General features: G+C 36.9%; 2 protein-coding genes across 4 annotated transcripts in view; both read left to right on the plus strand.

Moving 5' to 3' along the window:
- The window catches only part of sun1b (Sad1 and UNC84 domain containing 1b), a 44,103-nt gene extending 26,387 nt beyond the window's left edge, over positions 1 to 17,716 (plus strand). For 2 of the 3 annotated variants that reach the window (XM_077213596.1, XM_077213595.1), the window contains 18 exons: positions 3,423 to 3,613; positions 4,611 to 4,844; positions 5,133 to 5,213; positions 6,108 to 6,215; positions 6,459 to 6,557; positions 6,845 to 6,938; positions 7,447 to 7,505; positions 8,555 to 8,757; positions 8,845 to 9,105; positions 10,030 to 10,122; positions 10,770 to 10,813; positions 10,905 to 11,049; positions 11,167 to 11,433; positions 12,639 to 12,723; positions 12,807 to 12,922; positions 14,022 to 14,189; positions 14,334 to 14,426; positions 15,595 to 17,716. In XM_077213596.1, the coding sequence (XP_077069711.1) occupies positions 3,423 to 3,613; positions 4,611 to 4,844; positions 5,133 to 5,213; positions 6,108 to 6,215; positions 6,459 to 6,557; positions 6,845 to 6,938; positions 7,447 to 7,505; positions 8,555 to 8,757; positions 8,845 to 9,105; positions 10,030 to 10,122; positions 10,770 to 10,813; positions 10,905 to 11,049; positions 11,167 to 11,433; positions 12,639 to 12,723; positions 12,807 to 12,922; positions 14,022 to 14,189; positions 14,334 to 14,426; positions 15,595 to 15,711 (2,458 nt within the window). In that variant the 3' untranslated portion in view covers positions 15,712 to 17,716. The remainder of the gene's footprint in view (positions 1 to 3,422; positions 3,614 to 4,610; positions 4,845 to 5,132; positions 5,214 to 6,107; positions 6,216 to 6,458; positions 6,558 to 6,844; positions 6,939 to 7,446; positions 7,506 to 8,554; positions 8,758 to 8,844; positions 9,106 to 10,029; positions 10,123 to 10,769; positions 10,814 to 10,904; positions 11,050 to 11,166; positions 11,434 to 12,638; positions 12,724 to 12,806; positions 12,923 to 14,021; positions 14,190 to 14,333; positions 14,427 to 15,594) is intronic. The other variant, XM_077213597.1, reaches the window with a different exon arrangement.
- Positions 17,717 to 18,967: 1,251 nt separating this feature from the next.
- LOC143722291 (Na(+)/H(+) exchange regulatory cofactor NHE-RF2) overlaps positions 18,968 to 27,228 on the plus strand; it is a 29,444-nt gene continuing 21,183 nt past the window's right edge. Inside the window, exons 1-2 of the mRNA XM_077213612.1 lie at positions 18,968 to 19,574; positions 20,802 to 21,044. Of these exons, the coding sequence (XP_077069727.1) occupies positions 19,368 to 19,574; positions 20,802 to 21,044 (450 nt within the window). The 5' untranslated portion in view covers positions 18,968 to 19,367. The remainder of the gene's footprint in view (positions 19,575 to 20,801; positions 21,045 to 27,228) is intronic.

The raw sequence follows: 27,228 nt of genomic DNA on the forward strand, positions 1-27,228 counted from the left end.
TAATGCAAGCGGAACGAAACTGCTCGTTATTGTGTGGTTGACGGACCGTTTATCAGTTTGGGCCAAAGCAGCGCGAGCCGATCTTGATCAAGCGACACTGTTACTACACAGCGCTAATAAGAGATCCAGTAAAGGAAGCATTTGAATCTGCCACAGAAGTAATAACATCGCTGCGACTCCAGCGAGATCTAGTGAGAAACATTCACATTTCTCCGTTATTAACGGATCAAACAGCACTGACGTGGAAACCAGGAAGAAACATTGTGCCATGAATTAACTATCCAGTGTCCACAGATCAGCAACATTCACCATGGATTTACTGTAGTAACACTAACCGCAACCATGGAAGTTTGGCAGGAATAGTAGGCTATAATGCCTTCAAGTAACATTACGTCGGTTTTATTTTGACATTATGAATACAATTGCTGCCCTCAAACTAATCTGAACTAAAATAAACCTTTGTTTATAACTACTACAATATTACATTTCATTTTTTCCAAGGAGCTGTTTTGTTTTATATGCTCCTAAGAAGAGTCAATTATAGCTCCAGAATTGCTCAAAGTAAAAAAATATCATACTTTATGATGTTAGTTTTAATTTAACAAAAAGAATAAAAAAAAATTAAATCGAGGAAATGACCAAAAACCTAAAACCTGGTAAACAGTAATTTCTAAAAACATAGGGCTAATTAGATAAACAATCTGGCGAGCATGTTGTTTTAGGCTAATACACCAACAGCCAATTTCTGTTTAATAAAGCGCTCAGAAATGTGTCGTTTGCATATTAAAATCTAAAAGAAATTAGATTTTTTAGTCAGAGTAGACGGGATGTTTAATTTTCCACAAATTCCAACAATGTTGACTCCCAACACACCGTTCAAAAACTTGGGGTCAGGATTTTCTCTTTTTTTAAAAGTAATTAATACTTTTATTTATAAAGGATGCATTAAAGAGGTCATGAGATGGATTTTTTAAATTATTTTAATATGTTCCATGAGGTTTACTTATGTTAACAAAGTTTTTTGCGAAAAAAAAATATTAGTGCTGTGCGTTAAACGCGTTATTAACGGCGTTAACGCAAACACATTTTAACGGCGTCAATTTTTTTATCGCGAGATTAACGCTCTTTTTGGCCTAGCAAACTTTGTATTTTTTTCACATGCTGTTGCAACAACTAGTAACGTTAGAAAAACTACAACATCACACCGGATAGCTAGACCGGAAACAAAACAACAGGCACGCCGCACGTACTTGTTTGGGCTTACGCGCCGGCCAAAGAGTAGTAGGCTAACGGTACGTTTTGAGTGGATGGCGCGAGCGCGAGACGCCGATCTAGAGACGTGCACTCTCAACGCAATAGAGTGCGGCGCGGGACTAGATTTGATGGCCGAGTGCGAGGGCGGGCTCGAGCGGTAATGCACTCACTCTGTGTGCGGATACGGGAGAATAAAACGATTCGCGGGACTCCCGCAAACTAGAAATATCTATGAATAAAACATAAAAACTAATACATTTTTATTCATATGTTGCAGAAAAGCAACAAGAACAACTAAAACAAAATAGAAACGATTTACAGGCCAGAGTTTCTTTTTATAACATGTTTGCAGCGTTGAGGGATGTAGCCAATCACAGACATATGTGTTGATTTCTTGAACGCAATGGCCAATCAGAAGCATTTAAAATAGACTCCCCTCACCGCTCAAAACAGACTTTTTGTTCAGTGCTGAATTCTGTAAACTGGCAAATCCTCAAATTATAACATACAAAGTGTATATATTATGAAAGATGCATTGTGCAGTCAGCTTCACTGATAATAACAGATGTGTGAGATTGCGATTAACTGATGTCAGCTTTTTAGGAATTATTAAGGGAGCGCACTTTGCGGGCATTCAGTAATGCCAAACCATGCACTCAGTAGCCTGCTTGCTTTTATTTTATAACAGTGGTTTGTGTGTTAATGCTTTAATAACAAATAATTTATCAGGAGCATTTATGCTGATGTGTATGGTGGCGACACGTAGGCGAAAGTATTTGGAGGTAGCCTACAAAAAAAAGAGTGTATTTGCGGGCGGGAGCGGGACAAAAATGTTGCGGGCGGGAGAAAGTAACATAGAAAATAGTTGAGAACGTCAGTTATAACGACCCACGTATGAAAAAAATGGACGGGTTTAAATCGGGCTCGGGCTCATAATTACAGTTTATGTGTCGGGCCGGGCTCGGACACAATGCGCACGGGCTCGGGTCAGGCTTGATTTTTTGGACACGATCTAAGCTCTACAATGGATGACTTCAGACAGAAGCACATGGATACCACAGCTAAGAACAAACTTACTGCTGATCCACTTTTCCATGTTGATAAGAGCATTAAAATTAGAAAAAATAATGAGACAAATAGAAATCAAGGGACATTTAGAATAGATAAAAATGTGCGATTAATCGCGAGTTAACTATGGCATTAATGCGATTAATCGCGATTAAATATTTTAATCGTTTGACAGCACTAAAAAATATATATATATATTTATATTTATGTGGAAAAAACAATGTTTCAACCTTCAAGGCAAGTTTGATATCTTATGTTATCCAGTCAAAAGTAACTGCAATAGCGTTGATAGTGTTACAAAAATGTTATATTTCAAATAAATTCTGGACTTTAGCACGGTCTTTCTATTAATTAAAGAACCCTGAAAGAAATGCATCACAATTTCCACAAAAACATTAAGAAGCACAACTTTTTCAACATTAATAATAATAAATGTTTATTGAGCATTCAATCATTAGAATGATTTCTGAAGGATCATGTGACACTGAAGACTGGAGTAATGATGCTGAAAATACAGCTTTGATCACAGGAATAAATTACATTTTACTATATATTAATTTATTTTTATTTTTACTAAGTAATAATATTTCACAAAATTTATGATGTATTTCTATTCAAATGAATTCAGCCTTGGTGAGCATAAAAGATCTTTAAAAAAAAAAAAAATATATATATATATATATATATATATATATATATATATATATATATATATTTACATTTACATTTAGTCATTTAGCAGACGTTTTTATCCAAAGCGACTTACATCTGAGGACTAAAGCAAGCGAGTCATCGTGAAGAGGGAAGAACGACACAAGAAGTGCTCAAAATACAAAGTTCAGGCATTGCTCAAGAGTAGCAAAAGCCAGACAAGGGAAGATGTAAATAAACATATAAACATATATAATATATATATAAACATATAAAATATATATAAACATATATAGATCAACCAAAAATATAATATAGTCCTCACGTATTTCCATATGCCACATGAGAAAAAATTGTGGCAGCAACAAATGACTTTGTTTAGGGTGTAATAGAAGTGCATAGTGATCCTCATTTTGAAATGTAATGACCCAGTGTATTTTGTCCCGCAGGTCTGTGCGGAGCAGGAGGCAGCAGCAGGGTTCGCCCATGTACGAGTCTCAGAGCGTGACTCAGACTCCACAGAAGGATCAGAGCACATCAGACCTGAGCTTCAACAGTACAGCCAGTGATGCGTCTCTGATCTCCAGCCTGCTGGACAAGTCCACGCTCAGACAGAGCTCCACTACACACATGTACTCTGGTCAGTGGCCTTTCACAAGTACACACAGTCAACATGAAGTCAAAACACATTCACATTTGAAATTCTGCTTGATTAATTAGTGCTTATAATTCAAAAAGTTTGTGAAAAGTGGCAAAATGGAATTGTTGTTATTTTAGGCAAATGTCACGCTGTAGCTGTTGCTTATATAACCCTGACTATATAAACTATGCGTCAACAACTGTTTAGGTTGGAAGTTCAAGATTTTAAGTTAGCAGAGTAAATACATTTTACATTTACATTTATTCACTTAGCTGACGCTTTTATCCAAAGCGACTTACAATTGCTAGATATGTCAGAGGTTATTGTCTTATGTCGCACGCCTCTGGAGCAACTAGGGGTTAAGTGTCTTGCTCAGGGACACATTGGTATCTCACAGTGGATTCGAACCCGGGTCTCTCACACCAAAGGCATGTGTCTTATCCACTGTGCCATCACCACCCGATAAATGCTAAATAACTCTAGGCCAGGTCATCATCTGTCCTATGTGTTTCACATCAGTTTAAAAAAGGACCTTTTTTACATTTTCAACTTTCTTTAGTGTGTAATGTTGCTGTTTGAGCATGAAAAAGCTCTGCAAAGTTACAAAGCACAAAGTCACTCTGAAGGGAGTTATTCTCTATATCAGTCAACACTGTTTCTGAAATCCCTGAATGGCTCAATTGTAGTCTTGAGTTTTCTTTCTATGGACAAAAATGTCACAATATTCCTCATTTAAATAATTCCCACTTAAGGCTTACGCAAAATAAATGTGCCAGGCCTGGTTGAGTTAGTAGTGTGATGAAACTTGCGGTTATGGTAAGAGCTGTGACATTCCTGAAACACACTCGAAGCGGTTAACCAATCACAACACACTGGTCCAGCCAACCAATCAGAGTTCAAAAATCAAGACTTTGTAAAAGGACATAAAATGGCTTCTTTAACAGTGTGCTTTGACTCTTATTAATTGATTTGTTATTTTCCCTAATGTTGTGTTCAGCACGGAGACGAAGAACTGCTCACAGCTCTCTGTTGGAGAATGGAGATGCCAGTAAAACGGAGGCGCACGCTAATCTGGCTAACGGCTACATCTGTAAAGACTGCTCATTCCACGCAGACGGGAAGGAGGAGGAAACGGTGTTTACTTCACCGTACTCCGTGTCTTCAGCGCATCAGACAGCTGTAGATGCCACTATGACCAGCTCTATGAACAGTGTTGACAATGACAGGACAGGTGAGGAGGACATCCATAGTCAATTCGCAAACATCGCTACCGTTTTTATGCTTCTCCATAATTTAAAACATTTAATGTAATTTCTGGTTCACTATGAATATTTAAAGAGACCAATAAGCAAGTTATGAGGACATTTTAAGATTTTTTTTCTAGTGCATTGTGTAATTCTGTTTTAGTTCTGTTTTTTTAATATATATGCAAATATGTTCTTGGTCTTTTGAATGAAGTGAAATGCATGCTGGGATTTTAGGTGAGCAGGGGTTGATTTTTGTGGTACGTGTGTTTCAGCTCATGACAGCTACTGTGGCAGTGTGAACGTGCGAGATCTGGTGACCGCAGACAGACATCTCAATCTCAACGGCTCCCTCTGTAAGTGCACACAGTCCTTCAGCGCACAAGCAGTTTCAGCAGCAGACATTTACAAAATGCTCAAAACTACTGCTAATGAACTATCAAAATATGATGTGGACTTTTTCAGTAGTGTAAGGGCATCAACAGGATTTTTGTGTGGTTATTTGTTTCTGAATGGCTACTTTAAGGACAGAATCTAAGCCTGATGGTCAGCAGAGCTTGTGATGGTCTTTTCTGAATGAGTTAAAGTGTGACAATTTGTCCACTTAATGTTGTGAGTGTCATTGGGACAATAAATGTATCTACACATTTGAGTTATCAGACACTTCCTGCCTTTACAGTTATGTTTTCAATCCTTTTGAATGTATTATTTTATAGATTAGTATTTTAACGTGCACTACCATTTAATAGTTTAGGGTCAGTATGGTTTGTTAAAAAAAAAGGTATTTTATTTGATCAAAAAAACAGTAATATTGTGAAATAGTATTACAATTTAAAATAACTTTTTAATATATATACATGATCCTTCAGAAATCAATCTAATATACTGATTTGGTGCTCCAAACCATTTCTTATTATAATCAGTGTTGAAAACAGCTGTTCTGCTTAATATTTTTGTGGAAACCATGATGCATTTTTTTAGGATTCTTTGATGAATAGAAAGTTTAAAAGAACAGCACCTTTTGTAACATTATAAATGTTTTTGTCACGTTTGATCAATTTAATGCATTGCTGCTGAATAACAGCATTAATTTCTTTCAAAAAGGTATATATTTTACTGACCCAAAATGGTAGTGTACAATTCTGAGTACATTATTTATTAAATGTATATTCTTGACTTTATTCATTTAAGTTGTATTCCTTTCCATGAGTTGTGATGCTGATGTTGATGTCGTCACTGCTGACTTACAGGCGACGACTGCAAAGGGAAGCAGCACATGGAAACACACATGGAGTATAAACGCTATTCCTTCACCCGCCACGTATTCACAGCCTTGTGGGCCCTTGTTTCTTACACAGGTTATACACCTTCAGATCTTTACACTCCTTCCTAGTAGACATCGACTTCAGTGTCTCGTTTCAGGAGAGACGTTTTTGTGTTGTTGTTTTTTTCTTTTTGTAAGCTTTCATGACATTACTTGTGTTTTCTATCCATTTGTTCACTGAAAGTCTTCGCTAAGGTGGAAGACGCTAGAATGAAATTTGGGGGGAAAGATGTGTTGGATAGCAGGATGTTTTCTGAATTTCTTCTGGTTAACTCAGGTTACAGTCTTCTGAGAGTTTGCCGAAGCTTCGGCTCTGCCGGTGCGCTTGTGACTCGGAAGCTGAAGTCCGTGCTGTGGTTGGCACTGTGTTCTCCAGGTCGATATGATTCAGACTCCAGCATGCTCGCCTCTCTCTCACACTTCCTCCTCTTTCTCACATCATTAGTTTTTGGCACAGTGAGCCCATATGACTTCTTTCTGAAGACTGAAATCATTTTAACCTGCACTTCTTTCCTTAACTTTTCAGCTCTGGTGATTCGAGTGCATCCATCTCTGTATCTGATTCTTTGACTAATAATTCTCTTCCCTTAATCATTTAAACCTGTCAATGTGTAACATGGACTAACTATCACTCCATAAAACTTCCTCTTCTGCTCTGAACAGGGAAAGCAGCGACTGGCGCCTTCTGGTGGCTGGGAACAGGATGGTATCAGCTGGTGGCGCTCATGTCTCTGATCAACGTCTTTCTTCTCACCAGGTAAAAGTTAAAAGTGTTTGGTCCTTTATGTCAATATTGTGCTTTTGCCTATTTTTTTATATATACTCTAGTCAGGTCAAGTCATCTTTATTTTAAAGCGCTTTATACAATAGAAATTGTTTCGAAGTAGCTTCACAGTAATAAACTGGAAAATAACAATCACTAATACAAACTTTATCAAATTTGAGACAAGCTCTAAAAAGATAATAGTATGCAGTATTCACTAACTGTAAAATTAATTTATGTAACAAGTTCAATTCAGCTTTGAGCAGCTCTACTGAAGACAATAGTGCCGTTATTCAGCTCCAGTCGGTTCAGTGTTGACAGTTTACTTCAATAACAGGGTTGATGATGCAAAATTCATACATTTAAAAAAAAAAAAATAATATTGCTGGATATTAAGCACTAACTCTTTGGTCAAGATGCAAATATTATATATATATATATATATATATATATATATATATATATATATCTTTTTGACAGTATTTTTCTCTCTGTCTGTCAGGTTTCTGCCCAAACTACTGAAGCTTCTTCTGTTTCTGCTACCCTTCCTGCTGCTGTTCGGTGAGATTTGAATTGGATTGATTTGTGATATTGTCATTAGAGGAATATTAGTACTTAATGCTAAATGAATAATACAGTTTATTTAATTTCAGCATCTGTGAGATGCTTATATTACATACTTGCATGAAAATAGTCCTTCACAGATTTGTTCAAAAGGGTTTTCATAAAGAATTTGTTTAATTATTCAGCAAATATTAAATTAAAAGAATCAAAAATAAAGATACTTATAAAATATTTCTTTTTGAAATAAAATCAAATAATTTCACAATATTACTAGTTTTTACTTTATTTTTGATTAAATAAATGCCATATTGGTTAGCATAAGAGTTTTCTTTCAGAAACAAAAAAAATCTGTATATTTGCACAGAAATGGTTGTTAAGAGATTCTGTTTCACTAGACTCATTTTAGTACTTACAATGTTTGCAAATGTTGTTATACTTCTGTGACCGTGTATTTGCATATTTGAAATTTATATTGACCTTACTGCACCACTTGCTTGCTAGGCTTCCATTGTAAGTGCTTTCGTGGTAATCAAAAGCATGTCACAGAGCATAACGTTGACGTGTGTAGCATTTTTATATGGTAAAATACTTTCTCCTATTTTAATCTAATATACACAGACAAGTTATATTAAAGACAGTCATTGTTGTTGCAATTACTTTTTGTGAGTATAATGGCACAGAAACATTTGTAATGATTCCAGACATTCCATCATAAAACCACTGGCACTAATAAACAGCCACACTTGTGCAATCATATGTACTTCTACCCAGATGGTTTTGCTTATTCTACTTTCACACTTATCCAAGATTGCACAAACACATTCTCTTTTCCTTTTTTTCTCTCTCTCTCCCTCCTCAAAACGCTAATGTGAAGTTGAAGTTGCCTGAAATGCCTTAGTTACTTAAATTGAATATCGTTATCACAGAAGTGCCTTTAAAAGCTATTACGATTGTCTGTTTAGTACCATAAACTCCTTGTTTTGATCAAAGACTGTGATATTTAGAGATCCTGTCTCCAAGGTTTCCCTCTTTTCTCTTGTTTTTAGGATTATGGTATCTCGGTCCACCCATCGCTCTGTCCTTCCTGCCAGCTGTAAACCTCACAGAGTGGAAAACAGCGGTCACCTCATTCGCATCACTTCCTTCCCTCCCTTCTCTGCCATCTCTTCCCTCTTTACCTGCAATACCTTCTTTTATGAAAGAACCACTATTCGAAGAACAACGCATCCAACCTTCAGCGATCTCTCAGGTAACGAACCAGGACCAATCACTAGAGTCAAATCTGATATTTATAAAGTACATGAATTGAATCTAGTTCTAATCTGAACTCTGTCAGGCTGCATCAGAGTCCATTGACAGCGAGCGTTTGGCTCGACTCGAGCAGCGTGTGGCGTCACTGTGGGAAAGCGTCCAGCAGGGGGAGCTGATAGCCAAGCAGCAGCATGAGGAGGCCGTGGGTTCCTTTCAGGCCCTTCAGGACAAGATAAACGCACAAACAGACAGAGAGAGTCTCGGCCTGTGGGTCTCGCAGCTCCTCGAGCCTAAATTCAGCGCACTCGAGGGAGAGATGGAGAGAGAGACAGTCAGCAGGACAGAGGTGAGAATTATCAAGCTTCTGTGTTAAGATTGTGTCCTGTGTTTTGATCATTAGTTACAAAAATACAGGGCTCAAAATTATCATTAAAAGGTAAATATTTGGAAAATTTTATGGGACTATTCTGCTTTGAATGTTATTCTCCACCAACTTTATTCAGAAATGTCATTATTAGATGTTTTTCTTTTAAAATAATTTTTTATTTACTGCCTTTTTTTCTCTCTTTTTTTTAACAATATTGTATACAGTGGGTGTTATTATGTTGTTTAAGAAGTTTAAAGGTACTTCAAGCGAAATCAAATTACGAACTCATGTGACGTAATTTTGAACAAAATCAGGCCGAATCAAAATTCATTTGGAGTTCGTCTTGGCAGTTCGAAACCGTTTGCCAAAGCGAACTTTCCGGAAAAGTTTGCTATTACTGCTAAACACCTTTGTACTACCAGTGTTCCGTGGCAATTGCGTAATAGGTAGGTGTGCACTGAGGCTTCACCGCTTTTCACGTGGAAATCTTTTCCGGTTCACTTCTCCTGTTCAGTCCGTCGAGGTCAGACGTCTGCGAGAGAAAACATGAACACACTATAGGAGCTGCTTTGTAGTAGAAAGTATAAGTTGTACTTATGAAAAACAGTGTCAGTGTCTCATTTCATGAGGTTTAATATGGTAAAACTGCTTGATATTAAGCAATTTGTTGTATAAAGTGACAGCCTATTTAAATTAACGTGACGTGACTTTACTGGAGTGCCATAGAGTTTGTGCAACATAAAACGGGGCCTTAACTGTTAAAAAAAAAGTTGTAAAGGCATTTTGCTTGTTTTGCTGTGTTTATAATGTACAATCCATGCCTCCCTCTGTCCCCAATGGCATTATTTTACCCACAACTGTCTTTTTAATGTGTAGTTGTTTTTCTCTCACTGTGTGTTCCAGACTGAGGAACGGCGTGTGCAGCATCAGACGAGTCTCGAAGCTCGACTAGCCGAGCTGGAACTTCTGCTTCAGAACCTGAACTCTAGAACTGAGGTAGAACACAACACACACACACAGAGACACACACACACTCACTCACTTTTGAGGCCTTCATGTCTTGTCAGAATTACTGCAATTACAATTTAGAGATTGTTTTCCCATCTCCTCTGACTTTTATCTTATTATTTCTTCACAGTATTTTGTAAGAGAATACTGAGAGAGTCAGTAAAAGAAAGTGCCAACTGATAATATCAAATAATAAAAAAGGCATGAACTACTATTCAAAAGTTTGGAGTCTATAAGATTTTTTAAAATTTCTAAAGAAGTCTCTTCTGCACACTAAGGTTGCATTTATTTGATCAAAGATACAGTGAAAACAGTGATACAGTGAAATATTACTATTTAAAATAACTTTTTTCTATTTGAATACATGTTAAAATGTAATTTATTACTGTGACTAAAGTTGTATTTTCAGCATGATTACTCCAGTCTTCAGGGTCACATGATCCTTCAGAAATCTTACTAATATGGTCTGATTTGATGCTCAAGAAACATTTCTGATAAATGTTAAAAGTATATTACTCACCACAAACTTTTGAATTTAACAATTTGTGTTCATTCTTGCACTTGTAACAAAATCTTTGTAATAATTGATTACACTCATTCATCTAATTCTGTCTCAATTCTCTTCTCGTTCAAAGGAAATCCATGTAACACGGCAGACTCCAGCACAGGCCTCTGTCAGGTACACATGCTTAAAAATCACCAGCAAATGTAGTTGTTCTGGACACTTCCTGTCTCAGTATTAATGTCCGCTCTTGGCTTTTGCTCTGCAGTGTTGGAGTGTCTCAGGAGAACCATGATGCTCTGCTCTCTGAGGTTCAGAGGTTGGAAGCGGAGCTGGGCCGCATCAGAGGAGACCTGCAGGGGTTGATGGGATGTCAAGGGAAATGCGACCGCCTCGACACCATACATGAAACGGTGTGTAGTGTTTATACGGTATATAATATACTTATCCTGTTGCGGTTTTAACTTTTATATATATATATATATATATATATATATATATATATATACACACTGTGATTTCTTCCCCAGGTGTCGGCACAGGTGAAAAAAGAGTTGTACGCTCTTTTGTACGGCCGAAACGCGGGTGAAATGGAGATTCCCGAGCCCTTGTTGCCGTGGCTGGCATCTCAGTACACACGCTCCTCTGACCTCACCGCGACCCTCATGACCCTGGAGCGCAGCATTCTGGGAAACCTGTCTCTTCAGCTGCAGGAGAGCAAACAGCAGCAGTCCTCCGCTGAAACAATTACTCAGACTGTCGCCCACACCGCTGTGGCTGCTGGGATGTCAGAGGAGGTACAAAACTAAAAAAAAAAATTTTTTGGCTTAATTAAAAAAAAATTATGCAACATTTTGCATCAGTTTTTTTGAGTTATGACAACTTCTAATTAAATTGTGTTCAACCAACAAACTACATTATATTAAAAATGAAGTTCCTCTAAGTCAAATGCACATTTTTAAGTTGATTACTCAAAAAAACTACTCCAACTACTTGAGTTGTAGCCCTGGAACCAAGTAATATTATCTATTTTACCTAAAATCTTAATAAACAAGAAATTACTTTTCACTGGCATCAGCGATGTCATTTCTTATAGAGTCATTTCTTATAGAGTCAATGTAGTGTTTGCCTTCAGGTAGTCTAACTTTTAAGTCAACATAACTCAACAAAATAACTATTGAAACTTAAACTGATCAATAAATTAGAATTTTTATACTTGGAAGTTGTGGTAACAGGTCTCCTGAATTACTTTTCGGAGTGAATTATTATGGTTCAAAAGTTTGTGGTCAGATGATTTTTTTACATTTTTTTTATTTATTTAAAGAAATTATTAATTATATTCAGCAAGGTCAAAAGTGACAGTAAAGACATTTATAATGTTATGAAAGATTTATATTTCAAATGAATGCTTGTCTTTTGAACTATTAAAGAATCCTGAATGTATCTATCACGGTTTCTACAAAAATATTAAGCAGCACATAGTTCAAAATGAATGATGATAATAGTGTTTCTTGAACAGCAAATCTTCATATTAGAATGATTTCTGATTTTCTGAAAATTCTGATTCGATTACAGGAATAAATTACATTTTATAATATATTAATATAGAAAAGTTATTTTAAATTGGAATAATATTTCAGAATACTAACTGTTCTACTGTAAAAAGTTCTAAAAAGAGACAACATATCTTACCCAACTCCAAACTTTTGAGCAGTTGTTATGTATCTTGCTCTTTCAAAGTAGACTCAAACATCATATCTTAACAACAGATGTAAAGTTTATTACACATCAAATGACACCCAATCTGTTAGAATGTGTATGACTTGATCATGTGAAGAAGAAAGAACGTTTACGGCAGCTGTTAGCACAAATTGAAGTTCATTTAAGTGGCCATATTTGAGGAAACCGTTTTTTTCTCGTTCAATTGTATGTTTACATACCCCTTTAAAGATGCTTTTAAAATCTCTGAAATAATACCAGCTGTGTTTCCCCTCAATCTCAGCAGGTCCAGTTGATTGTCCAGCGTGCGTTAAGGCTGTACTCCGAGGATCGCACCGGACAGGTGGACTACGCTCTGGAGTCTGGAGGTAAGCTCATCTACAAAACACGAATATGAACATCACTGGCTCTTTAAAGACATTTTTTACACAACTCTGATGTGTGTTGGCAGGTGGCAGCATTCTCAGCACGCGCTGCTCCGAGACGTACGAGACAAAGACGGCACTGATGAGCCTGTTTGGGATCCCACTGTGGTACTTCTCACAGTCTCCACGTGCTGTCATCCAGGTACAGACCTAAAGTACACACCTTGTACTGTACTTGAAGTGATGGATAACCTGAACGGTAGCGCTTCATTTTACAGTCCTGTTTCCCATGTACATACTATGTACTTATTCTAGTAATTACAATAACTGGGTAATAATTGGGTAATAACAAGGTAATAACCCTGAACCTACCCGTAACCCATGAGCTTACCTTATATTACCCAGTACTATTTAGGTAAGTACACTGTACTATAAAATGAAGCGTTTCCACCTGAACAAGCATCACGCATATCAATATATGCAACTTTTCTGTAGCTTAAACAGTAGAGAATGTCAAGACCATGGGTTCGATTCCCAGATAAAATGTATTCTTTGAATACAATCTAAGTTGATTTGGATATCAGCATCAACTAAGTCCATATAAATGTAAGAGTATCAGCACTCTCATAAAAAAAAAAGAATTGTTTGCATATATTCTGTATTTAATCCCACCTATCATTTAACATATGTAATGTATTTTTATATTGTAATAAATGATTTTACAGTGTATCTCCAAATTAATGTAGAAACAACACAAAGATTTGTTTAATGGCATCTTTATACTACTTACAATTTCCGGGGATGAAATAAGTAATTATAGCCATTCAACATTACAGTATAAATGAAAGACATCATTTTTTTAACATTTAGTGTTTAGAAAATATAACAACATTATATAAGTTAACTTAAAAAAATGTTCACATAAACCCATTATAATAAATATTATATTTAGCTGTGCCTTAAGTATAGCAGGGCTCAACGATAAAGATTTTTACTGGCCCCGTCACCAAAAAAAGTGATTGTTTTCGTTGTTGTAACCTTGTAATTTAATAAATAAGCTCATGACACCAACATTTTTATGTACTAGTGAAATTTCACAATTCTCGATTTTATATCACAACAAAAACTGCTAGCCTAACTAATATAAAGTTCAAACATTTTTTTTAACAAAAGTGGTTAGTAATAAAATAAGAGCAAATGACAAACAATAGTATAAAGAAACAAATGAAATAAACAGGTGATTTTTCAACGTAAATGTACGACACCGAAAAAGATGATGTGAATTTCTGTCTCCCTTGTAGCCGGACATGTACCCTGGAAACTGCTGGGCATTTAAAGGCTCCCAGGGTTATCTGGTGATCAGGCTGTCTTTAAGCGTGATCCCGACCTCCTTCTGCCTGGAGCATATTCCCAAAAGCCTCTCTCCCTCGGGAAACATCAGCAGCGCACCTCAACGATTCTCTGTCTTTGTAAGAATGCATGCTTATATCTGGTTTATGAGCATGTACTCACACATAGTTCTAGCTGGATGCTTATACATATGTGTTTTTGTGTTAAGAAGTGGTGTATAGTCAGGTGTGGTGTGCTGTAAGTCTTGCTGTCTGTATCTGCAGGGATTGGATGATGAATACCAGGAAGAAGGAAAACTGCTGGGTGACTACACCTATCAAGATGATGGAGAATCACTCCAGATCTTCCCAGTTATGGTAAAATATACACATACAGAATTTGCAGTTGTGTGATGTCTAGTGCTCCTCGATAGTGTTAGGGTTAGAGAAAATTGGTAAAAAAGTGTGAATTGACCTCTTGAAAAGAGAGGGATGGAAATGAAATGAACTCAAACTTGAGGTTTGCCTTCCTAGATTACATTGTAAGGCAACTTAGATGTGCTCCCCATACCGAGGTTAGAGTCCTGTGATTTCCACGATGCAGGAAATGTGGACAGAATCGATTAATCCAGTTATAAAAATGGAATTCACGGTGTAACACGTAATTTGGTCAAATTTGGTGTTCATTCATTCATTCATTCTTTTTGGTCTCATTCATTTCATTTGATAAAACTAACATCAGATATACACACAGAAACTCAAAGGTCTTCACTGCAACCCAAACAAAGTTTGTTTTAACTAAGAAATTATTAAAGAAATACTGTATATTACTCTTGTACAGTAGAATTTGCTTCTCAAGGTAATAACAACAACAATAAAAGTGCATTATTAAATTATTTAAACATTTTCAAGGAATATCACCATTTTTCAGCCATATTTAAAAGGCAAACCTCTACTGCGCGACACTTTTTTTTGCCAAGAAATACAATTATTTCAATACATTTTTAAAAATCTATTACGTTATTTATGTTTTATATATTCATTTGATTACCACTGTTTTTGGTAATACATTTGTATGTAACAAGAAAAATCAAATCAGAATTTCTGAAAAAAATAAAACACATTTCAAAGGGTGTATTTATTGTTCAAATTTTCATCAAAAATTAGTTCAATTATTAAGTTTTATCAAAATACTTTTTTGATTAATAAAATGTAATTAAAGCATTAAAACTAAATCCGGAAATAATAAAATGGAAAACACAATGTTTCCTAGTATCTTGTCGTTAGCTTAGCAACATGCACTTTTCTTTTGGGCAAAATTCAGCATTGCATGTCCCAGAATGCCTTAATAAAAAAAATCAAGTGTTATTAGCTTAGCAACATGCTTCTGTCAGACTCAATTTAAATTGTAAATTGATGTACCAGTCATGTATGTAGTTCTGTTTTAGTTAGTATGCTGCCCATGTAGACAGCAGAGGAGCTTACTAGGGTATGGCGGTGAGCAGAAATGCTGACCATGTTTTATTGTGCCTTTTTTTTCCCCCAGGAGAAGAATGACAAGGCCTTTCAGATCATTGAGATGCGCGTGCTGTCAAACTGGGGACATCCCGATTACACCTGTCTGTATCGCTTCAGAGTCCACGGCAAACCTCACACTCAATAAAGCCCCACTGTACAGTACCATATCACTCTTTATGTACATACAGCAAAGGCTTGGACTTTGATGCAGCGCGGGTGGAACTGGGCTCGCAAGTTACGTTTTTAAGACTTTTAATACGAATGATGGCCGAAACAGAGTCACAAGGAGCACAGCTGGAAAGAGCCATGCGTTTTAAGCTAAGGATTCCCACTTGTTTCCTTTCCACTTCCCTGTTCTTGCACTGAATCATGCCCTTTCGGCCGGGCCCCGTGTTTCGCTCCTGCCCCGTAGAGGTATCTGTGCCTTCAGACAGAACACCCTTCTCTCATTTTACTTTTGTTTTCTGAATGTACAGAGAGGTGTGAAGTTCAGGACACACTAATGTAAGTATCCGACTTCAGCCTCATCCACTGGTCACTGCCGCTTTGACTAGTCTGCAAGGTCCCAGGAAGAGGGACGTTTTTAAAACCTTTACCACCACTTACCCTGATGAGAATATGTCTGGGTCATATTTCCCCCTTGAAAAGTTATTTTTACTAAGTCAATCTTATATTAGGGCTGCTAATTTTTTTTTTTTTTTTCATGTTTTTTTTTTTTTTTTTTTGCATTGTGATGTTATTTTCAAATTTAAGCAACTCAAAGAAAATCGCATTACTGTAATGCAAACGTATATATTATTTTAAAAGTTTTATTTTTTATATATATTTATGATAGCCTTTGTTTTACTGCATTTTCATTTGTATCGATTTAAATAATTAAATTGTTATGCAGCTTTAAAAAATTACTATTGCGTGTCATTTTTCAGTATTATTATTGAGAATTTATTCTAATTACATTTTCTTTTGCATTATAATAATGTGGTCGTTTTGAAGGGAAATGTTCTTAATTTTCCAATAATATGATGATGCAAAAAAAAACATCATAAAACAGCCCTTTTTCACTTTTATAATGCTGATTGAAGCTACCAATCACAGTTGTTATTTTTATGTGCCCTTTAGGGGTGATATTATTTTTAGTGTGAAATATGACCCAGACAGTATTTTATTTTATTTTTTGTACAAAAAGAAGAAAAAAACCCTGATAACAGCCATAAATTGTAAGAGACACTAGCTCGAGCTCAGATGGAAAATCTCCACAGACGGGAACGGATGTTTATGGATGAGCATGTGGACTAATATGTGTACATTTGAACAAAACTGGACATAAACCACTCACTCACTGTTTGTTTCTCTCGTCAGTAGTAATATCACAGCGCAGTCATGATCCTCCGCAGGAATGTAACTTATTGTAATTAGTCCTTTTTAATCGACTTATATCAGTGTTTATTTTACAAAAAGGGGTGCGCCCTGTCGTCATCATCATTATTATTTTCCTTTTTATTGTGTTTTTGTCCAGCATTTGAGTTAAAGTAGACAGCGCACTGTTAACTTTATAAAGGAAATGTAAGTTGCACAAGTCCTATGTGATTCATTGGATATGTTTAAAAAGTCAGGGGTTGACCTATAACACTATGTTGACCTATAAGAGTCCGTTTGTAAAATACTATTGATTTGTTCGTGACTATTTATTTTACAGAATTTTAGCTGAGAAATAGGACTTTGTGCGGTGTGTTTTGTAAAATGCTTTTCGGTGCAAATTGGTCTGTTTATATTTAGGTTTTTTTTTGGTCGTTATAAAATGGCTACAGTACTATGAATTGTACCAGTAAAGAACTTTAATTTTGAGGATGTTTTGTATTTTTTATTGAAGTGGTTAAAATAAGTTCACCTAAAAATCTAAATTGTTTATATTTTTATAGTCGTATCTTTGTTGCGTTTTTATGTAAGAAAAGGTCATTCAAGTTTGGAACCACATGAGGAGGGTGAGTATTATGAATGAATAATTTTTCATTTGTACTTTAAAATGATGTGCGCTCCTTCAGAACTGCTTTTTTGGCACACTGAAACACTGCAATTTCAGCATGACCCCAGTGATATTGCAGTATTTGGTTGAAATGTTCAAAATCTGCTATAAAAAAAAATATGTTTGAGTGTTGGTAGTCTCTTTTTTTTGCCGGCCGTCTAACACATGCATGTAGCGAAATAATGGCCCTCATTTTGCTCCTTTCTAAATTGTATTTCAGTGTATCTCAATTGCTACGTTGACCTGCTATTATATAAGGCCAGGGAGGAATAAGAAACAATATCACTGAACATTAACTGGGTAGGCCTATACAACAAAATGTTTAGAGACATTGTGTAACCTTATTAAATAATAAATTGGGAGAGCCTACGGAAAAGTCAAGGATAGATACTTTTTATAGAGCTTCACTGAATTGGAGTTCCAGAAATGAGCCTTTTTGCATTTTTAATCCACATAGACACATATGACAGATAGATAGATAGATTGCAGTTCCTTTTTTCGCCAGCAGAGTGCAGCACAACCAGGCTGCGATTCTTCCATGTGCGCGCGCTTGTCCTACAAGTGGCTTGTGTGACCCGAAATGTTCTCAAATTCATATGATTTATTTATATTTTATGCGAAGTTGCACATGAGACGGTGTTATAAACACCAATACTTTCTCTATTCTGGTCATTCACCTCTCTTCTCCGTCCGTGTGCTGATGAGTGGGACTTGTGTTGTAGGCAAGTTGTTAATGCCAGATAGCGTTACTGGATTGTTGGTTTGCATGGTGCGAATTATGGGGTTATTGACCTAATAATAAAGGCTTTAATCCCTCCCCAAAAGAAGTCTGTGACAGGTGTAGAAGTCTTACTCTTTTTTGGTGAAAGTGTGTATTCAAACATCTCATTTTCACCAACGAATTGAAATCGCGTTAGCAACCATTAGCAGAACGCTGACGTTATTGCAATTGATATCGAAAAACTATGACTAAATTAAGTGTTAATTATTTATCGATCACTTTAATTCGTTTATATCTTTTTTTTCTTCTTAAGGTAACGACGCTCGTGCCGCCGAGTAACAATTTAAATCGTTGCGCAAGACAAAAACAAATTCTCGACTTTTTTTCCCCTGTGCGTTTATTTATCAGAACTACAATTACATACAAATGCCCAAATTCCCTTTACCATCGATAATTGTATGATTAACAGCAGACCGCGTGGGTTTAACTTTTAGGCTACTATGTGCAAAAAAACAAGTGTCCACTACGCTTGTATTGTTAAAGTGACTGTATGACCTCTTCTTTGTGTAAGGTCTCAATAGCGCTGATGCAAAGGCTCTTTCGCTACTTTTCTCTGCGCATTTCTGCTGTCTGTGAATGGGCGGTCTTATTCACTGCACACCACACAGTTTCTCAGTGTTCAGCAGCACCAGACAGATGCGTTTCTCTCTCCGAGGGCACAATGTCTCACACAGGAGTTGTGCATCCGTCTAGGAACATCCACGGGTAGTTACAGTCACCACTTTTGCATTCTCTCTGGAAAAGCATTTGATCGATTTGGACACTTTTTTTTTCTTTTTTTTGCTTTTTGTCTATTATATTATTATTATCTTGCAGTTGCATGCATATTATTGTATATACACTGCGGACTATGCACTACATGACCGTATAGAACCGACAACGATGCTTGCTTGTAAACATTTGCAGATGCTTTTGCCGTAAGTTTTTTTTTTTTTTTCGGAATAACGCTTGGATTTCCATACAAGTTTGGATGTGAAGAAAAAAAACGGAATATACAATGGCTAGTGATTTGAAGCCTCGGTTGTGTGTGATGAAGAAAGGAGAGAGCGGATACGGGTTTCATCTGCACGGAGAGAAAGGAAAAACCGGACAGTACATACGGAAAGTGGAGCGCGCGTCCCCGGCTGAGGCATCGGGACTGCGCGCGGGTGACCGTGTGGTGGAGGTGAACGGCGAGAACGTGGAGAGAGACACACACCATCAGGTACATCACACACACACACACACACACCTGTGCGGTTCCTGAATATTCCGCCCTCATAACACTTCACATTACACTGACCATGATGCGTGTTTTGTTATACATTTTGAAATTACAAAAACTGCTTTGTGAGGTAATAACGTGATATAGGGTATGGGCAGTTTATTAGTTTTAGCCTACTCTATACTATCGTTCAAAAGTTTAAGGTCAGTTAGAATTTTTTATTCAGCACGGATGCATTTAATTGATCAAACGTGACAGTAAAGACGTTTATAATGTTCGAAAAGATTAATATTTCAAATCAGCATATTAGAATGATTTTTGAAGAGGGTCACGTGACCCTGAAGACTGGAGTAATGATGCTGAAAATCGAAAATACAATATAAAACAGTCATTTTAAATTGTTTTGATATTTGAAACCATTACGGTTTTGTATTTTTGATTTTACAAAATATTACTGACTCCAAACTTTTGAACGTTTGCGTATGTTTGTCATGATCTTAACTTTTTGATTGTATCATGTGTAATGCTTGAAATGAGAGGGTTGGTCACAACACCATTTGTGTTACGTCATAGTTTCAATTACGTTTACTGTTATTCTAAATGTACAAACAATCATGAGAATGTGTCAGTGTGTCCAAACCTTTGACTGGCATGTATGTATAAACAGGCCAGTATAAACAGCAGAGAGTGATATTCGAGCTAAAAAAGGTTTGGGTTTTGGAAACAACTTTGCATGGAAAATAAAGAGCCTTGCGTATCAGAAACCTGTGGACTTGTGAATGCACAATGAAATTCCATGCATTTCTTGAGTTGAATTGACTCAATGGTGTGTTGACTTTGACAGCAGCTAGAGGTTTTACAGCATTACAGCCGTCAAATATATGACTAGATATTTCTTTGTGTTAAGAGTCGTGCGTGTACTGTTAAAGTCTTGGAATTTTTAATATGCATGCAGTTCCAGTTATGACAGGAGGATCGTATAACACTGTGTGAATGCAGTGGAAAGCTGGTCTTCAAAAGTTTGGGCCCAGTAAGAATTTTTTTTAAAGAAATTAATACTTTTATTCAGCAAGGATGCATTAATTAATCAAAAGTGACAGAGTAAACACATTTCTAATGTTAATAAATGCTGTTCTTTTGAACTTCCCATTCATCAAAGAATCATGATGCATCAAAAATAGCAGCACAAATGCTTTCATGAGCAGTTTTGCCATCTCTTCCGCTCAGGTGGTGCAGCGCATCAAAGCCGTGGAACATGAGACCCGACTGCTGGTGGTTGACCGGGATACTGACGAGTACTTCCGAAGCCTGCGTCTCACCTGCACCGAGGACATGGCCATCCCAACCAGTCCTGCAGCCGCGACCCCCTCACCCTCTCTGTCCACCAGTAAACAGGGCAATGGATCCGTGTCCAAACGAAGTGAGATCTCCAAACCCATCAGGAAACCTCCGTCACGAGCTCCTAAGAAGGTGCGTGGGTCCATTCACTATCTGACTACACTCTTTCAGTGAACCATTGCTAAAAGAGCCACGTAAAGAACATTTTAATAATCTATTTCCACTATAAAGAACCTTTGTCCAGTGGACAGATTCCATGGATGTTTTTTAGTGTTCTTAATGGAACCATCGACGCCAATAAAGAACCTTTATTTTTAAAGGCCAATCCACACTGCACCGACAAGCGGGTTTTGTCTAGAGATGCACCGATAATACATTTCTCTGCTAATACCAATAGCCGATTATTCAGAATGTTATCTACCGATAGTTAGATTGCAGTTTCTCTGAAATAATGCTGCAATCTATACACAGGAACCCTCTCATTTGGGACATTACTATAATATTAGAGGTTTGAATTAACTACAGAGCTATTATATTCAACTGGTATTTATTTTCAGATATAATAATTATACTCAGATAAAAACTGAAATGTTTCAAAGTAGTTTTCAAAAACGCTTGACTTCCTGACAAATTCATTCAAGATTCATATATAATTTAACAGCAAAATAAGCTCTTCTCTAGTGTTTTTTTATAGCTAACTAACAAACTGTGAACATTCGATAACTTTCCTGAGGTAAATGCAATTATAACACAAGCTGTTTGTTTTATTGACGTCTTTCCGCGGTTGTAACGCTGATTAAGCGATTACATGAGGCATGATAATTTCGGTAAGTTGAACTGTATCTTTCAACATATCTTCTGATGTTAATGCATGTTTTTTCTTGCTATAACTTGTAATAAAGTGGAAGAAAAGACCTGCGTTTCCGCTTGAACTGAGGCACATTTAAGAGCATCAAAACGGCATTTATTGTTTTTTCTTGCTATAACTTGTAATAAAGTGGAAGAAAAGACCTGCGCTTCCGCTTGAACTGAGGCACATTTAAGAGCATCAAAACGGCATTTATTGTTTGAATTCTGTGATAAAATGGACATACATTTGAAAGCTGAGACTGTGTTTCTTAAAGGTGCTCTTAGCATTGTCACACGTTTTTTAGGCCAAAAATATTTTTGTCACATACAGCAAACATCTCCTCACTATCCGCTCGCTGCCTGTCCCCTGAACACACTGTAAAAAAAACGCGGTCTCTGCAGACATCTGCTCCACAAACGGCAACAAAAACAAACTGGGCTAACCCGCACCACGAAACATAACAAACTGTTCCAGCCAATAACCAACAAGAAGGGTTTGGGGGTGGGGTTTGGGGGGGGTTAGTGCCAAGGGGGTAATCCATCAACCGGAAACTGAAGCCTCACGGGAGCCGCCATTGTAGCAGAACTTCACCTGCTGTTAGCATTCCATTGACTCCCATTCATTTTGGCGTCACTTTGACAGCGAATAACTTTACATCTGAGGCGTCCACAGACTTAATTTGTCCATTATTTATTTCTAAAGAAACATGACAATGTCTAAAAGGCTCCATTACTTTGTATCTTACGTTATGGCCCCATAGAAGCCGTTTTTGTAAAAATAGGCTAACGATTACGTCATAACCACCGACTCTGTTGCACAGTAGAGAAATTACCGTATAGACAGGAGGAGAAGCTCGCAGGCAATCTTTTACTGTCTATGAAGCAATCGGGGGGACATAGAGGCATAAAGTCAAGGGAGAAGCCCATAGATAGAGAGATTCAGATTTGTCTTGGCACAGCTACTAGAAGATTTACAACTTTCAGACAGGTTGCTCACGTCACATCTACGTCGTCAAGCTCAGTTTGAGCCTGCGCTCAGCCATCAGGAAGTGAGTGCTTCTAATGAGCTTCACGTTTCTCTGTTGAAATCAAGGGGGTCGCTGTGTCGATTTCTTTTACTGTCTATGGTTAGTGTGCGGATGAGGAGGAGGGAGGGTCTAGCTAGCATCCGTTTTGTTTGACTATACTTTAAACGTCAACAAGAAGTGATGTCACCCGACATCGCTTAGAGTACCTTTAACAGAAGTAACTAAGCACAACATTTTTTTTGCAATTGTTGGATGGCAGACGCTACAAATAATGTTTGGTATAGGGAAAACCATGGATCTGGCAACCCTGACTTGAACTACGGGTGATTCATAGGGTCAAAAAGAGTCTGCTTTAACATCGCTATTTTTAACTGTTTTAACTGCGTTATTGTTCGTTAACTTGCCCTAAATTCAACACATAGGACATTTTCCTCACGAACAGTCTGAACATGTTTTTCCGCCCACTTTTGATTGACAGGATAAAATCGGCCCTGATCATTTTCACAGTCGGCCAATACATTAGTGCATCTCTAGTTTTGTCGTATCAGTGTTAACCCTCCTCGGCATCTGTTGCCGTTGGTGGGCGCTTGTTTTTGCCGATTAAACATGTTGAATCTGTGTTTGCTAGCTCATGGCCTTAAGATTGTTCAACCTTTCGATTAATCCACAATGATATGTTGGCCCTTTGGCCCTTTGGTCTAAAATGTAAACAAGGTCATTGCATCATAAAATAGGCTGAACATCTGGACTGAGTGACATCACCAGAGCTGGATTCAGTTTTTTTTTGTTTTTGAGCTTATCAGTTAGTTTTTCCTATTGTGTCAGAGAAAATGTGCTTGGCTATAATATATGCTGCTATAATTATGGATTAGTGGGTTAATTCATTGAGTTTAAATAATAATGAGTTCAATGACTGTTTGTGGCTCTTATCTTGTTGGATCTGTCGTGGTTGGTCGGTGTGACTAAGATGTGACGCTGTAAAAGTTTTGCAGTAAGTGTGCATGTGAGACAAGCTTCTCCAGGACATTGATCGTGTTTCCCATGGCTTATATATTCAGGAAAATTGCTCTTGGATTTTGGCCTTTTAAAAGCATAAAATAATCTGTCCAAGTGTGATTTTTCCACTCATGCTTTCCAAGACTGTCTCATTCCTGATGCATCAACACCACATAATGTGTACAGATACTAATTTTACTTGAAGCGAGTCTCAGTCACAAATATTTGTACTTATTGTATTGTTTTAGGTGGCAAGATTGCTCAGTTTTATCACATAAAGAAGTAGGCCACTAGCACATCTCTCCTCCACACACCACATGATTTGATGTATCATTCAAGGTAATTGCCGAAGTGTAATACTTGTTCAGGCATTAAGAGTCTGCTTATTGAACATGTGCACATGACAAGGAAGACAAGCAAGTGTAGATCATGTTTGAAGATATCACGTGGCAAAAATGACCATCATTATTCTGTTAATGCAATATTTGTGTAAGATCTCAAATATATTTGTCTTTTCCTCAGCCTAATGCATGCATCCAACATCTGCTCTCACTTAAAGCCCACTTTCCAAATGGGTTTACATAACCCAGTGCTGTTTCAATACGATGTTGCCGAGTGGGAAAGAGAGAGCGTGTGAGAGGCTGGGTGGTAACAGCCACATGTGTGTGATAATACTGAATCTGACAGTAATTTTGTTTACATCTGAGAAGCCAACTTGGTCCAAACAGAAAGACGTGTTGAAGCTGTTTCTGAAATCCATCAGTAGAGCTTGTCATCATGAGCCCTTCACACTTGATTTTACTCACATATATGCACTACCCATCCAAAAAAAAAGTTGCTCTGTGGATTTAAATAGGCAAAGGCTTAAGTGTCTATGATTGGATAATTATTGAAAGTCTTTGGGATGTGCTGGAGGAGACTTTACAGAGTGCTGGACTCTTGCATTGACAATACAATATCTTGACCAAAAGTAGATGCACCTCTTGATGGAAATAACATCCCAACATCAAGAGGTGCATCAACTTTTGGTCAGAATCTTGTATTGCCAATGCAAGAGTCCAGCACTCTGTAAAGTCTCCTCCAGCACATCCCAAAGACTTTCAATGAATTTAAGTTGTGGACTCAGAGGAGCCAATTCATGTGTGAAAATGATTTTTCATGCTCCCTAACAACTATTATTACATAATTTGAGCCTGATGAATCATCATCATCCTGGAATATGGCCATAGTGCGTCTTCCTACATGAGGGAAGGGAAGGATTAGAAGAACTGATGCCAAACCTATAACATGCCAGAAACATAATAATCACTGCGATAATGATTTTTTTTCTTAATCCGAGCCAATGAAGATGAATATAATACGAAGGGAAACCTTGGAAAATGAAGGTAGAACAAAGTACCATAAAGCAACTCAATAACCACAAGTAATTCAAACACTGTCAAGAACATTTCAGTCATAATTCACCCCAAAATCAAAAGAAAAAAGGTGTGAGTTTGGGGTGAATTATGACATGGAGATGTTCTTGATGGTGTTTCAAGGTGAATAACTCATGTGCTTCTCGAATTGCTTTGTTATTTTGTAGATTAAAAATGCTTCATTAGTTCTCCAGATCAATGTTTTGGATTCCATGTTCTTTAAAGTACAGAACTAGAGAATAACGAGTTCTTTTTGGAACTTTATCATGTTCTAATTAAGCTATAAAACCTGTTTTGGTTCTAATTCCAAGATTAGTTTGCGTAATAAACATTTGGATAAACGATAGTTGAATTGTGGATATTGCCCAGTTCTTTGAATGCCATGGAAATGTTCTGCTCCAAAATGTCCAATTTTTGAATTTGGTGATTGGAAAAGCCATATACTGTTGTTCAAAAATTATATGTGGGATAGTCTTCCTGTCCAGTGGCCTAATTGGCTGATATTGTTGCCCATACAGACCTATCATTGGACTTGATGGTTCCTCTCAGTGTTTAACAGTTGTTCCAACCATCCATTGACTTTCTCCAGACGTCGTTAGACTGTAGGAAAGTGATGACTCATGAAACCAAACTCCCATCGGACCATTGGGTTCCAGGTTTAGTGCCTCTAACGTAAATTATCCGTCTTTGTGTGTTGCTCTTGGATACCAGCGGTTTTTGAATTGTCGCCCTGCCATAATTTTTGTCTTCTGAAACTCATTTTACAGCACTGAGTCATTCGTGATTTGGATCTGCATGGGGTCATATTTGAGATCTGCTCTTTTGTGATATTTAGTAACTATCATCTTTTATCGTTTATCGCTGTTGGTTAGCCACTTTAACAATTCAGTTTATTTTATTTTTGAGATATTTAAATTCAAAATAAATTGTACCATTTTTGTGCATCACCTACACTACCGTTCAGTTTGGGGTTGGTAAGGTTTCTTTAATGTTTTTGAAAGAAGTCTCAATATTATCACAATTTAAAATATTTTTTTTCTATTTGAATATATAGTAAAATGTAATTTATTCCTGTGATCAAAGCTGTATTTTCAGCATCATTACTCCAGTCTTCAGTGTCACATGATCCTTCAGAAATCATTCTAATATGATGATTTGATGAACAGTTTAACTTTAGTATTGTGGAATTGATACATTATTTCAGGAATTTGATGAATAGAAAGTTCAAAAGAACATTAATTTCAAATAGAAATATTTTGTAGCTTTATAAAAGTCACTTTTGATCAATGTAATGCTTCCTTGCTGAATAAAAGTATCAATTGCTCTAAATAAAATAAAATTCTTACAGACCCCAAACTTTTGGACAGTGGTGTACAATATGGATTTAATTGTCATTAGGTATTATGATAAATTGTATAAAATGAAAACTCTGTGACAACCTACCCCAACATAAATGTGATCACCAACAATTTATGAAAAGTATCTTATTGTCATCCATGGTTCCATGTTTCTGATTTCCACTTTTCCATGTGACTATAGCCCCGGGGTCACATGACCTAATGCAGCATTTTCAGGACAGTTATTATCGCTGGCGTCAGAAATTAGCACGTTCATAAGCGTAAAGACTTTATAAACCTCCTCGGGCAGGAAACTGAGTCTGTCTTTGGAAGCAGAGGAGTCATGTGTGTGTTTGAGCCGATACAGGAGTCCTGAGCCATAAAGGAAGGGGTAGAAACCTTAAACTCGCAGTGTTTGAAGAGGGTTTGTGTGAATCACACAAAGGGATGTGTCCACACAGAGGGAAATATAGACTTTGTAATCAGAATCTGTGTCTGTCCAAAAATAACAAGTACGGAATATTTACAGATATCATTTGCAAAATAGCATAATATAAGTTTGGCACATGAAGATCACGCTTAGCACCGCATACAGAACTCTGGGTATATCAAAGTTTTGATAATCTGGCAAACTTATCTAATTAATTATTTGTTTGTTTGTTTTCATTTAGTGTTTTACTGTTTATTCTCT

The sequence above is a fragment of the Siphateles boraxobius genome, unplaced genomic scaffold (assembly GCF_051911475.1).
Source record: "Siphateles boraxobius isolate OS27281-9 unplaced genomic scaffold, OSU_SipBor_1 66, whole genome shotgun sequence".
NCBI lineage: Eukaryota > Metazoa > Chordata > Actinopteri > Cypriniformes > Leuciscidae > Siphateles > Siphateles boraxobius.